Source organism: Musca autumnalis, unplaced genomic scaffold (assembly GCF_047663935.1).
Source record: "Musca autumnalis isolate F117 unplaced genomic scaffold, ASM4766393v1 scaffold_1, whole genome shotgun sequence".
In the NCBI taxonomy this organism is placed as follows: Eukaryota; Metazoa; Arthropoda; class Insecta; order Diptera; family Muscidae; genus Musca; species Musca autumnalis.
The window spans coordinates 9,448,235-9,461,542 of NW_027411644.1; the positions used below are offsets into that span (position 1 = coordinate 9,448,235).

Sequence of the window (13,308 nt, forward strand, 5' to 3'; positions counted from 1 at the left end):
CCTCCGACTCAACGTTTTTTGCTATTTTAACCTTTAAGAACCGTTCAAAGACATTTCGCACGTTCCAGAGAGTTGTTTGTTGATGTCTTTGCTACATTATTGTAGTTGGTTGTTTTCTTGAATATTGAATGGTTCAGTATCTGTGGAACATACCAGAGAAAACAGGATAAAAATCCCATTTGCTTTGCTGTTTTGACCTTTAAGAACCGTCTATACAGAGTACGATTGTTCTAGAAAGATTTTTATTGTAGTTGGTTTGCTTCAAGTTTTATCGGTATGATAGCTGTAGACCAAAACCCGAAAAAAATTAAAAGAAATTTGACCTTGGCGATTTTGACCTTGCAGATGAAGTTTGATGGATTTAATGTGTTCACAATTTTTGTTCTTTAAGACAAGAGCTACAACTTTGCCTCTGAGATAAATTCAAATTTCATAACGGTTTGGAAGATATAGTCCGGACAAAATGACCCCTATTTACATTAAAGCCCCAAACCTTTGGAAACCTATTACCGCGAACGTTGATGAGATAGGAAAAAACGGGGAGACACGTTCCTTCCCTTTTTTGGTCTTCTATCGCACTGTGGAGTCAGAATATGGTTAATAAAACATGACTCAAAAAATTACACACAGTGTATTTCAAAAGTTATTATGACTCTGTATATCCCGTTCGATTACTATCAATAACATTTTCCAACTGGGTATATTCATATGTATGTAAAATGTCATGTATGAATTTCCCATCTATAATATGCCACTTTCATGCATGTTCAGCATAAACAACAACGGCAACAATAACAATCAAGCAACCACACGTTCACAAATATAGACAGAGATGAGAATGTGCGGCGAGTGGGTTTGTATATTCCTTTATAACGTTAAATAAAAAGCAAAAGCCCCCTCTCTACCACCCATTTTCACACAACAACAACCAACACAAACAATAACAATATTTGTCGGTACTCGGCTAAAGCAACAACGGTAAAGTCGTTTAGTTCAGTCGTTTGGGCAGAACACTGTGCTTACTTGGGGGGGTTTTGCAAGTGTGTCAGTGTGTGTGTATATCTGTGTATGGCTCTGTTGACTTAAACTGCACAGGGGAGTGTGTCGACAGTAGAATTCATTCATTCTGTTGCTGTTGCTGCTGGTCAGTGTGTTACACATTGCAAACGTTGCTCACTTCAGTTTAGTTGGCGAGCAACCCTTGTGCAAAAACGTTCGTTCGTAGTCCATATTTACGAAAATACCCAAGAAGAATAGAATCATAATATAAAGTACAAAACATAGAAGAGCAACAACAACAGCACTTCAATCTTTCTCTCTTATGTTTGGCAATTTGCTCTAAGAAACAAACATAACGAATGAACCAATTTAAAGTGTCTTATTTGTGGAAAACATCACTTCCAGACAAACGGTAATGTTTGACTGGTGAATTTGAACGGCAAGAAAGAAAACGAAAACAAAACAAACCGAAAAGTGAGAAAATAATAAACAGAACAGAAACAAAAGAAGAAAAAAAAGAAAATCATTTCATCTAATTTGTGCTCTTGAAATCTGTGCATATAACTAAAGAAGTGTTGTATGTTAAGAATATTTATTTGTCTATTTGATGTTTTTATGAACAAAATAAAAGAAAGAAATAAACGGCAACAAGGACTGCTGCTGCAAATTTAGTAAAGGATTTTATCTGACTGTGTGATACTTTTTTTCCTATCCTAAACATTGCTACAGGAAAACATTGATTGTTTGTTGTTTTTGTGCTTAGCACCTCAAATTGTGGTCACACCAAGCGTATAAGTGTTATTGGGATTTCAATGAAATCTCTTTAATTGAAGAACATCTTCGAAATTAATTGACCTTTTTTCTATCAAAATAACATCAACAGTCATCAATTGCTAAGATGTCGTTCGATATAGCTTTGGCTGATCAGATGCGGATTGCTGTCAAGTAAGTATTGAACATTTTTTTTTTCAGTTAAATTAATAAATAAATGTTCGCAAAATATTACAATTGAAAGTTAACAATTTGAAACTCACTGTACCGGTATATACAAGCTGACCATGGGTTTATAATTTAATATCTGGATTTTTTTCACAATCTAAAATACTTTCATAAAATACCGATTTCAATGAAATGTGGAATGTGTGGCTGAATTCGGTCTAGAAATAAATGTGCCGAATTTTATCTGAATCGGTTCAGATTTGGATATAGCTCCCATATATATTTTCGGCCGATTTCACGTGATTGCTGCACCAAACACGCTATACATGCCCCATATCGATGAAATTTGGAATGTAATACTGAATTCAGTTAAGAAATAAATGTGCCAAGTTATATTGAAAGCGATTCTGATTTGGATGTAGCCCCATATATATATTCCGCCGATTTGAGGTATTTGATGCACAAAACACTCTATATCTGTCAAATTTTGATGAAAATTTAGAATTTCGCAAGCTACATTCCGGGAAAGGGCAAAGTTAAACAAGTTGAAACTGCATTAGGCTAACCAATTAGGCCACCAATAATATACTGAAACCATCTATCAGCCATTTCCGTTAAATTTTGTGGCTAAAATTTCAAAAATACAGAAAGGCGGGTGGTGCTATTCTATGGGAGCTACATCACAACGTTGAAAACTCGTGAAAGCAAAAGATAAACTTTTGGGCGTATTCACTTTAAAAAAAAGTTTTTCTTTTTTAGGACACCCTAATGTTGGGCCACGCCAAGACGTGGAGATTTTCCCAGCACTGAGAACTAAAAAACATTATTATATGGAGGCTGTAGTCAAAAGTGGACCGATATAAAATTTCTTTATAAGGTGGTGATCTGAACTCTGATTTCATTATTAAAACCTATTCGGTTAGAATATCTGGTTGACATTTGCCCAAATAAATCGATATATAAATCATATGGAGAGTAAACCAAATCATGGACCGATACACACAATTTTTCGTGGGGATGGATTGGGGAGGATTACAGAAAATTTGGTTGAACAATGTCTTGATAACAGTAAAATACTTAAATTCAAGATGATTCGCTACATGGGAACCACGCGAAATCTTGGACGTAGGACTGCAGTATTTTTTTAGAATAACGAGGACCCATTGATAAAAATTTCAGTTCTATATATTATTTAGAAGTATTTTTGTCACACCTTCCCATGTAAGTGCCACCACTGTGCACCGCAGGGATTGGGTTAATCTCACGTGCTCTTATCGTGTTTTTTTCCTTCTCGTCCTTATCGTGGCAAAATGCACAAAAGATACTTCAAAGATAATGAAAGATACAATTTCGAATTAAAATGTTTAAAAATAGTCCTAAAGGGATGTAACTGAGGACATATCATCCCATAAACACCCTAAAGCCGCTGAAAATTGAGTAATATTACTTTTGAGTCTTGCAACAAAGGATCAGTCATTATCCGGGGTTTCAACATACTTAAGATGGTCTCTCATCCTTAATAGGACTATTCCACCTCCCAGGCCATGCTCATAATTTTGTTCAAGAACAGAAATTTATTCTCATAAGCCTTAAGAAACGGTTCAAGAATACGGTTTTTTGTTCTAGCCCCCTCTGTAACCGCGTAAAATTTATAATGCATGTTAATTGGGAATTTTATTAGCTTTCTAATGATAAACATATACAGTAAGTCAGAGCATTAAAACTGGTTTTAAAATTCGGATATGCAGAGCTATCTCCCCGAAAAGCAATGATATTAACGTGTTCGGCAAAATGAGATCCAATTATTGTAAGTATTTCTGGTGACTCCGAGAATTCTTTACCTTCCATAGCTTAAATTGTAGGTTTGCCCGAGTAATGTTAGGGAAAAAGTGAAAAAGGGCAACTAAAATACGATTTATCGATTTTGTGTCTTTAGGAACCGTACCTAAAATCTTCTTGGCGACATTTTTGTAGAAGATTTCAAAGCTGAGAAATATCATCCCGTTGTACATATATTGCGTTTCTTGAAATAAATGACGAAAAGGACATGGAAAAAAGCGAACTAGAAAGTCAAATTGTTCTACAGAAAAATCCTCATTAGATTTTACTTAAGGCATATCATCTCAAAAATAAGCCAAAGCCAGTGAAAAAAGATATAACGCTAATTTGGCTTATATATAAAAAAAAATTATAACAATAACACAAAGTTTCAACGCACGGCAGATCTGCCCTTTGGGGTTATGTATGTACGCATTAAGGGTTTTCATTCCCAAAAGGAATTTACCCCTCCCCCCAAATTTTCTGTTCACAGTATAATTTTTAAATATTTGTGGATAAAGACAGAGACGCAGTAGGAAGTTAGAAAATCAGAATAGTGAATAGGCATTATCAAGGTTACTGATCGCATTTGATAAGAGCAAATTTCAAATTATAGTTGAAATACCTATCTAAGTCTGTTAAAAGTAAATTACAAATATAAAGAGATAAGCTTTTTCGACAGATATGTCATGTACTATGTAATACCACCTAGTATATAAATATAGTGACAAAAATTAAGGACATATATAAAAGCAACTATTTCAAGTTAATTTTACAGACATTTTCTTACTTACTCTGTAATAATCGGCTTGACGCAATATTTCTCGATTGAACTTTGAGCTTTCCTCAAAGAAGCGTTAAGTATTCCCACACATTTCAATCGTCTTTTTGTTGATGATAAGAACAACTTTTGTTATTTTTATTATACATATCGGCCACATGATTTGTTTTATTGTGAACCGGATTTTAAAATAATTTTCAGTGCATAATAAAGTTTTTTTTTTATTATTTTTTAAATTGTAGCGATAGAATGAATTGTACAAACGTCATGAAAAAGAAAGATTTGTTTTGGTTTTATTTTGATGTGACTAAGGAAGGTCACAGAAGGGCAAAATGTGGCATTTCTTTAATCTTTGTTGTGATGATATATTTATTAATTGCACTAATCATGCATTTTATTATGCAAATTAGTAATTTCATATCACGTGGTTTCCACACAGTATTTTAATTATTGATATGAGCAAATTAATTGGAAAACTGAGAATAAAGGCACATCAAAAACCAGAGTTTCCCAACTAAGGGCGAAATTATGAAATGGGAAGTATGCCTACCCAAAATAAAAATCATTTCGTTTCCGGGTTTTGAAAACATTCGGGCCATTACAATGTTTTTCTTATGGAAAAAAATGATAGCATTGTAACAAAGGCAATAAAAACTACAAAAACTTTAGTGCGAGAGGTGTATTGAGCAGTGGCCAAATATTGGAAAGTATTGTCTTTCTCTAGCAGAAAAAATGCAATGTTGTAGTCCTTTAACACGATCCGAGTCCTGGATTTAAACTGAATTAAGGAGCAAACGCGTTTAACTTTTGCGTAGGACGCAACTGACATCCATCATGGAACTGAATCTAGTTTTGCGAGTCATTCGTTTCGATAGCTGTCATATCTTACATCGCCTTAAAAAAGACCACAACGTGTATGTACCGTAAAAATTTCAAAACGATACTCGGACAGTTTTTAGACTGCACTTGTCATATTTAGACCTTTATTCTTTTTTGAAGCAATTTTACAGTTTGCTATGTTTGACCACAGTGAATACTCAATTCGGCAGGAATTTTTTTAAAGGTTTTGGACCATTGCCTTATGCAGTTTGAACTTGCCACCCGAAAATATGTAATAGAAACCTGATTTTCAAAACTACCCAAGACATGTGCTTAAACTTCACGAGTGCGAAAATTTTTCAAAATTGTGTATGGGATGTATACAAGGATTGGACCGATATAGTTTATATTCGAATCTGATCTTTGTCGTTAGAGGGTTACAGTGCGCACTATTTTAGCAAACAAAGAGTATTTATGGAGGATGTGCCGGATTGAGTGGTCTATGTTTGGAAAAAATATTACGAGGACCAAATCGATTGATCCGTTCGAGTGTTATCACGCGCTCTGGCAGACGAGCGGACAAGCCTAAATAGACTCCACATTATCTGACCCCAATTATCTGCGCACAATTTTAGCAACAAAAATAGCATTTGGAGAGGATGTTCATGATGAAGTGGTCTAAGTTTGGACAAAATATTCGCGCACTCTAGCTAGACGGACAGGGCTAAATAGACTCCAAGTTATCATGCGTTTCGTCAAAACATTCATGATAAATGGTCCTTTATTAGGTGGGCCTAAACAGAACATTCTTCCTATAAACCGAACTAATAATAGATTTCCAGTATTCTTCATATGTTGTATTGCTTTCCCAAATTTTTATATCATGTTTTGTCATCTTGGTTCTACTGGTATACTCCATCGGAGCCTTGGCATTCAAGTTCTACGTTTTCCCATCATGCGGCCCGTTATTTTTAGTGGGTTTATTACGGCTCATTCTGATGACATGGTTTAACTAACGCAATCGTTGTATAACTCGATAATTCTAACTATGTCGATGTCGTTATATACCAGATACATTTCTTGGTCCATACGATGTCGATATTCACCTTCATCGCTGATTGGTCCGTAGATCATTCGAAGAATTTTTTTCTCAAACACGCCAAGTACCGGCTTATCTGCTTGCGCAAGTACCCAATCAGTGTTTTGTAAAGTGTTGTTTTTGTATGACAGGATGTGCCTTACTTTGTAAACTGCTTACTTAAGCCAAATTAGCATGTGTTGGCCAAGGTAGACGAAGTCTTTTACTACCTCAAAATCATAGGAACCAACTTCCACGGTTGGTCCGAGCTCTATGGACACGTAGCGCGTCGATACCATCAACTTGGTATTCTCGCCGTGACCGTCAGACCCACTAGCAGTTTCTCCTTTGACCTTCGTAAAGGTATCATTTACTTATTTTCTGATCGGTCCGGATGTCTATATCATCAGTATAAGCAAGTAACATGTGGCTATTAGTGTAAATTGTTCTGTAAATGTAATTTTAAAAAGCCATACAAGCTTTGCGGGGACACAAATTCAGACATTGCTTGGAATACCTTTGAACATAGGGGGCTTTCGAAGGCTGCTTTATAATCGACATAATGGATTTGGTAAATATCTGTCAATGGTGGATTTGCCAGGTCTATAGCCGCATGGGTATGGCCAAATTATTTCGTTGACCATAGACATTAGTCGTTCGCAAAAGACTTATGCCCATGTAGTTAGAGCATACAGTATTTTCTTCTTTTTTGTGGACGGGCCACATGATACTCAGGTTCCTATCGTCGGATACGCGTTCTTTTTACCAGATGGTGCTAACCAGCTGATGCATGCAACTTATCAGCGTGTCGCCTTCGGGTTTTAACAGCTCGGTTGGCAAGCCGTCGGCTCCTGCTGCCTTATTATTCTTCAGCCGGCTTATTGCTGTCTTTACCTCATCTTGGCTGGCCGGTATAGATTCTATACCATCTTCTGGGATTGGATCTGTAGTATCTTCATCCCTTCTCTAGTATTGGATACCTCAAGTTTGGGAAATGCCCTTTCCATACCCTGAGCACAATATCTGTATTTGTTACCGCATTACCTTGTTAGTATATACCCACCGCATTACCTTGCCTGTACCTAAGCTATCTGTATGATAGTTCCTGCTGCATTATTATTCTTCAGCCGGTTTATTGCTGTCTTTGCCTAATCTTGGCTGGCCGGTATACATTCAATACCATCTTCTGGGGTTGGATCTGCAGTATTTTCATCCTCTTCTCTAGTATTGTTAAGTTTGGAAAATGTCCTTTCCATATCCTGAGTAGAGTTGTTAAAATCTAGTTCGTTTGAACGACCTAGTTCAAAATATAGTTCAGTGGACACCGGTTGTTTCCATGAACGAACTGCGAATGAGTTATATTATCTCTTTGTTTTAATAAGATAAATCATACGCAAACGAACTATGGTACTGAACTAGTTCACTAGATTTAACAACTCTAATCCTGAGCACACTATCTTTATTTGTTACCCCATTACCTTGCTAGTATATACAGAAGGATGTGCCTGTACCAAAGCCATCAGTATGATGTTTCACTCTTTGATACAATTTTCGGACTTTGTTTTGTCTCCTGTACATCACGATGCACAATGGTCCCAAATCCAAATTTTCTGTCCAAAATTATTTCAACGTCCATTTTGTATTGAAATTAGTTATTATGTATAATAAATGTGTACAAACAGCAATTCTTACGTTTTATCGACCAAAGTGCCCAAAAACTGCCAAAATTTGTTGAACAGGGTGGCCCCGTTGTGTGGGGTCTAAACCAAAACATTGACTAATGATAATACTTTTTGGTATGAAGAATTCGTATCTACCAAGAGGTCAAGATACCAAATTTCAGCCTAATCGGTCATAAAGTGTAGCTAAAATCCACAAAATATCTAAAATTGGACGGTACTTTTATGTGGGGGCTATGACAAAAAATTGACCTATTTTCAAAAAAATTATATATGCTTGTTTTCTACACTCTGAAACCCTTAAATATGAATTTTAAGGAAAATCGGGTGATGGATGTGGGTATTACCGTTCTATTTCAATTGGATAGTACGTACAGTCACAACAGGTATTTAAAAAAAATTCTCCCATCTTAAAATAAAAAGAAAATCCACTTTATTTTAATTGTGGCAAATTTGAGCACGACTTCTGAATTTATTAGGGGGTCTGCTATCTTTCAAATTCGATTTGGAGGTGGACATATTTGGACATTTTTTTAAAAGTTTAAGTATATATAAAAATATGTAAAAAATAATTTTTAATATATATAAAAACATTGATTTTATTGCGCTAATTTTACAAATTGCATCGTCCTTTTTGTAAATATTATGAAACTACTGACTAACAGCTTCCCGATTCATAATAACTTTGGTCTCACTTCTGTATATTTATGCAGCGACGCAATACAACAAAAATTGTATATTTTACGGCACAAAGTCTGTTTTATTTTTACACAAAAAAGTGTCAACTTTGGTACTGCGCCAATCAACGGATACTAACGTTATTTACAAAAACTAATTCTTTTCGGTCGACTTGAAGTGTTTTTTTATTATTATGCGCAAGACACAAAAAAACATTGACCCACAACATCCCATACGGGACAAGGGAGACTTCTCTCATATCAATTAGTGCACCCCGATTCATATTTAGCTCAATGACATGGGACCTACTGTTTATCGCCGAGTCCGAACGGCGTGTTTTAAGACACCACTTGTGGAGAAGTTTTTCAAGGCTGAAATACTCAGGAAATATCGCCAACATTACTGAGGGGTATTTTGCCACCGTTGAAAAATGTTTGATGTTGCTTGGCCGGGGAATCGAACCACCGACCTTCTGCGTACAAGGCGGGCGTGCATACCATTGCACCACGGTGGCAAGAACAAATTAAAATGTTGAAACTTCAAACAAATAGTTTTGGCCAAAAAATTCCTGCTTGAAACCATATTGCGATGTTTTCACACTCCCAATTTTCCATTTCTCTCATTTTCTCCCGATACTTCTCTCCTACGCTACGCGTTGCTACTGACCCTATATGTCCCATGTTTCTCCACGGAAGCAACACGGCACTCATGGCCATTCCATGGGTTGGTAGATCCCTCTGTTATCCAAATATAGATTTTGCTGATATCTGCATGGAGTTGGAACGAGAAGTATTTCGATTAAGCAATTGGTTCCGATAAGTGGAATATGCTGCGGCTATCTCCACTTAACTGACCCAGAATAATTTGTATGTCATGGGCGGGACACAGGTCATGTGTTTTATTCTACGGTCTAGTAATATATATTGGACGCAAATATGACTGATGTTGAACATTTAGTTGTTACCCGAGTTGTAGCAAGTCTTTTATCAATCGGGGTTAAACTGGAGACCAGATATTTTAACATTCGACTAACTACAAATCCCAAACAATCTCGTGCTTTATATCATAGATGCTATAATACAGTGCGTCATATTTAGGTGTTGTTGTGACACTTTTGGAATCTATCGTATTTCCTGCATGGCATTAATATTGGACTTGTAGATTGAAAGTACAGCTGCCAGTGCGTAAACTACACCGAATAATCCGAAATATTCTAGGTGCAGATTCAAAGACCACGTTCTTAAAACGTTTGCGGGTGTCAATATTTGAGCTATTTGTTTCTTTTTTACTTTGTTTTTCATGGTAATAGGTTTTTCTACAAGAGAGGTTTAACTACCCATCGCCTAAAAACCTCCTCCTTTTGCCATTCTAAATTGGGACCGGTAATGGCGGCAATGCATAGATATCTCAAAATTGTTTATACTAACTTCCATTGTCGGTCCGAGCTCTATAGGCGCGTCAGTACCATCTAACCATTGAACCCTTTGAGCTCGTACCGACTCACAGTGGATCCACCCATTGGCCAAAAATAAAAAAATGAATGTCAAAATTTTGGTACAACATCTGGCAACTCTGATAGCTATGACATGGACCTTTTTAAAATATATTAGTTTTTGTTTCATTCGAACGCGATCTTCTTAAGAATTGCTTCAAAAGTCGGAACTTTAGACTAATAGTTTTTGTTGTGAAAACAACCTATATTTTAAGTGCAAGTAAATATATTCAAAATATCGCGAAACTAATAGATATAGCAAAATATTATAGTGGATTTTGAAGAAGGGGGTAATAGCTTAATTTTCATTAAAAAATAGTGTTTTAGCGAGTTGTGGAATTCTAGTTAACTGCATATTTTCTTAGTGTATTTTGTAATGCCAATTCGATCATATACTTAAATTTGATCTAAGGTTTTAGTCATGATGCCCACCAGTGCCCACCTCGGGAATAATTTTCCAAAGTAGGTCATGGGTTTAAGATTATTCAGTATTAAAATCAGCTGCCATCTAGTGCCAGACTATAAATGGTGGGTCGCTGACTAAAGCTGCCCTAGAATAGGGTTTCTATGGATATATTAGCGTATAACTCTGTTATTTGACCACGTACATTAACATAATTGGCATCAGTGGCAAGATGAAGAAATCTTCTTCCAAATTTGTCTTACGTTGGAGGTAGGTGCTTTTCAGGAAGAGCGCTATAAGATCTATATTAACATTTTACCAATTTTCAGACAAAAATATTGATTTTTTTAATCCGCTAAGTTGGTTGGATTTTATGTTGTTTTGGAGATTGTTTTGTTTCCCCAAGTCTATTTTTGCATCATAAGATAATCGGGACCTTTGTACATGTCATTTTGTGTTAACATCATTAAACAATTCTTACCATATACCCCCTCCAGAGGGGAAAGGGGGGAGACTGTTACGCTCGTGGTTTTTTAAAGCACTCTTCGCAGCAGCACAAAGCTGTAACCGGCGTATTTGCTAGATTTTTACACTCTAAATATTTTTGGCCACTTTCTCCATACAAGTGGATCCACTGTGCGACTGTGGAAGTTTGTATATCGCCGTTAACAGCTGGATCCCCTATTTCAATATTACCAATTTGTATAATACTTAGTTATAAATCACGTTTTCAAAATTAATAGATTTAAATTAGAATATATTTATTTTGTTTAGTCATTCTATTTACTTAAACATTTATCAAATATTTTCTCAAATAACTTATTTATTAATTTACCCACATGACTTGTTAAAACATGTGCTTAATTTTAAATTGCTTAGCAATTGTCTTTAATTTATTCATAAAATAATACAATTATATTTTTTATATCACTTAAGACAACACAACTGACAGGCATTCATATAACTTAGCTCGTATTATAATCTGTATATTAGCGCTATTCTGAAAAGTACCGCTTTTCGTTCTAAAGTTCATAATTAGTGATTTACGACAGGCAATGATTCAGCTGTAATTTACAATTTACAAATAAAGTGATTACACAGGTTATCATGTTATTTTGTTGTAATAACAAAGACATATTATTGTCAATTTGTGCTTTCTAGCTACCTGAAAAAATATACAAACATATGCACACACCGGTATATGTACGTCATTAAAAATCTCATTATTTTAATTTGAATAATACAAACGGCTATAACTGGACCGGATTTTTATTTTATACAGTAACAAAAACAAATAAAGAATCATGTTCCTTCTGCGTTTTAACTCTTTTTTAGACAAACTAATTAATTACCTTAATAAAAAATTACTACATACATACATATGTTCCCACAACATCCCTGAAGGGACAAGGGAGACTTCTCTCATATCAATGAGTGCACGCCGATTCATATTGGCTCAATGATATGGGACCTACTTTTTATTGCCGAGTCCGAACGGCGTGTCTTACGACACCACTTTTTAGAGAAGTTTTTCATGGCTTAAATACTCAGGAAATGTCGCCGGCATTACTGAGGGGGAATTTTGCCACCGTTGAAAATTTGATGTTGCTTGGCCTGGGATTCGAACCGCAGACCTTCTGAGTGCAAGGCGGACGTGCTAACCATTGCACCACGGTGGCCCCCAATAAAAAATTACTAAAAATACTAAATTGCACGACTCGTTTCAACAACAAATAACTTCTTGTTAAGTGAATGCCAATGTGGTTTTTTCTAATTTGATTTTCTGGTTATCAATGCTTATTATATTTTTTAGATAGGATTTAGATAACACACTCAATGTCCCACATATATTGGAAATTTTCCGAACTATAAATTGCGGCGTTGGCTGTGAATTATGTATGTGTTGTCATTTATTAATGGCCAATTAAAACCGCTACAATTATTGTTAAGTTGTAATTTACAGATCTTAGAACCAACGCCGCTATCGATCTGTGTTTTATAATCTAGTAGTATTACAGTACAACGACTGTTGTCGGGTTGTTACAAAATTTGGCATGACTAGGTAATGATTGGGTAATATTTAAGACTTCAAATTTGGATGTTTTGGAGTTACAACAGCTGCACCAAAACCCTTTTAAGCATTTTTTAAGTGTAGTATAAATAGAAAGAATGAAATCAAAATGTTATTTTCACATACATATTCACATCGTGACGACTTAAGCGAGAATGCCATGCCGGTCACTGTATCGATCTCCTGATGATCTTCTGAAAATAAGAATGACCTACCTGATCTTTCACTAATTTAATAAAATATTTCTTTAAAGACTAAGACAACAAAACTATTACTAAGCTGACTTATTTTGTAAACTATAATTTTAAAACAACAACTTTCTTTGATTTCAATTTAATTTCTAATTAGTAATACAAGATCCCAAAACATTTGTGTATTGGTTGCGTTTAATTATAGGTATTCAATTACCATTTCAAATGTCTATTTAGGCAATGATACTATGAAATTTGGAAATCAATTAACAATCACTTGCATAAACAGCAACAGCTTCACGCTCGATTTAATTAAATGTATTACCGTTAAAGTTTCGTTCGAGTGGAACTTCAGAAGGT

General features: G+C 35.4%; 1 protein-coding gene and 1 long non-coding RNA gene across 2 annotated transcripts in view; one reads left to right on the forward strand and one right to left on the reverse strand.

Moving 5' to 3' along the window:
• Positions 1 to 988: 988 nt before the first annotated feature.
• alpha-Est8 (alpha-Esterase-8) overlaps positions 989 to 13,308 on the forward strand; it is a 33,506-nt gene continuing 21,186 nt past the window's right edge. The window contains exon 1 of the mRNA XM_073964507.1: positions 989 to 1,944. Coding sequence (XP_073820608.1) covers positions 1,898 to 1,944 — 47 coding nt within the window. The 5' untranslated portion in view covers positions 989 to 1,897. The remainder of the gene's footprint in view (positions 1,945 to 13,308) is intronic.
• LOC141391901 (uncharacterized) overlaps positions 3,634 to 13,308 on the reverse strand; it is a 72,280-nt gene continuing 62,605 nt past the window's right edge. The window contains exons 2-3 of the long non-coding RNA XR_012409745.1: positions 4,189 to 6,462; positions 3,634 to 3,883 (exon numbers count right to left, since the gene is read on the reverse strand). This is a non-coding gene — a long non-coding RNA (uncharacterized lncRNA). The remainder of the gene's footprint in view (positions 3,884 to 4,188; positions 6,463 to 13,308) is intronic.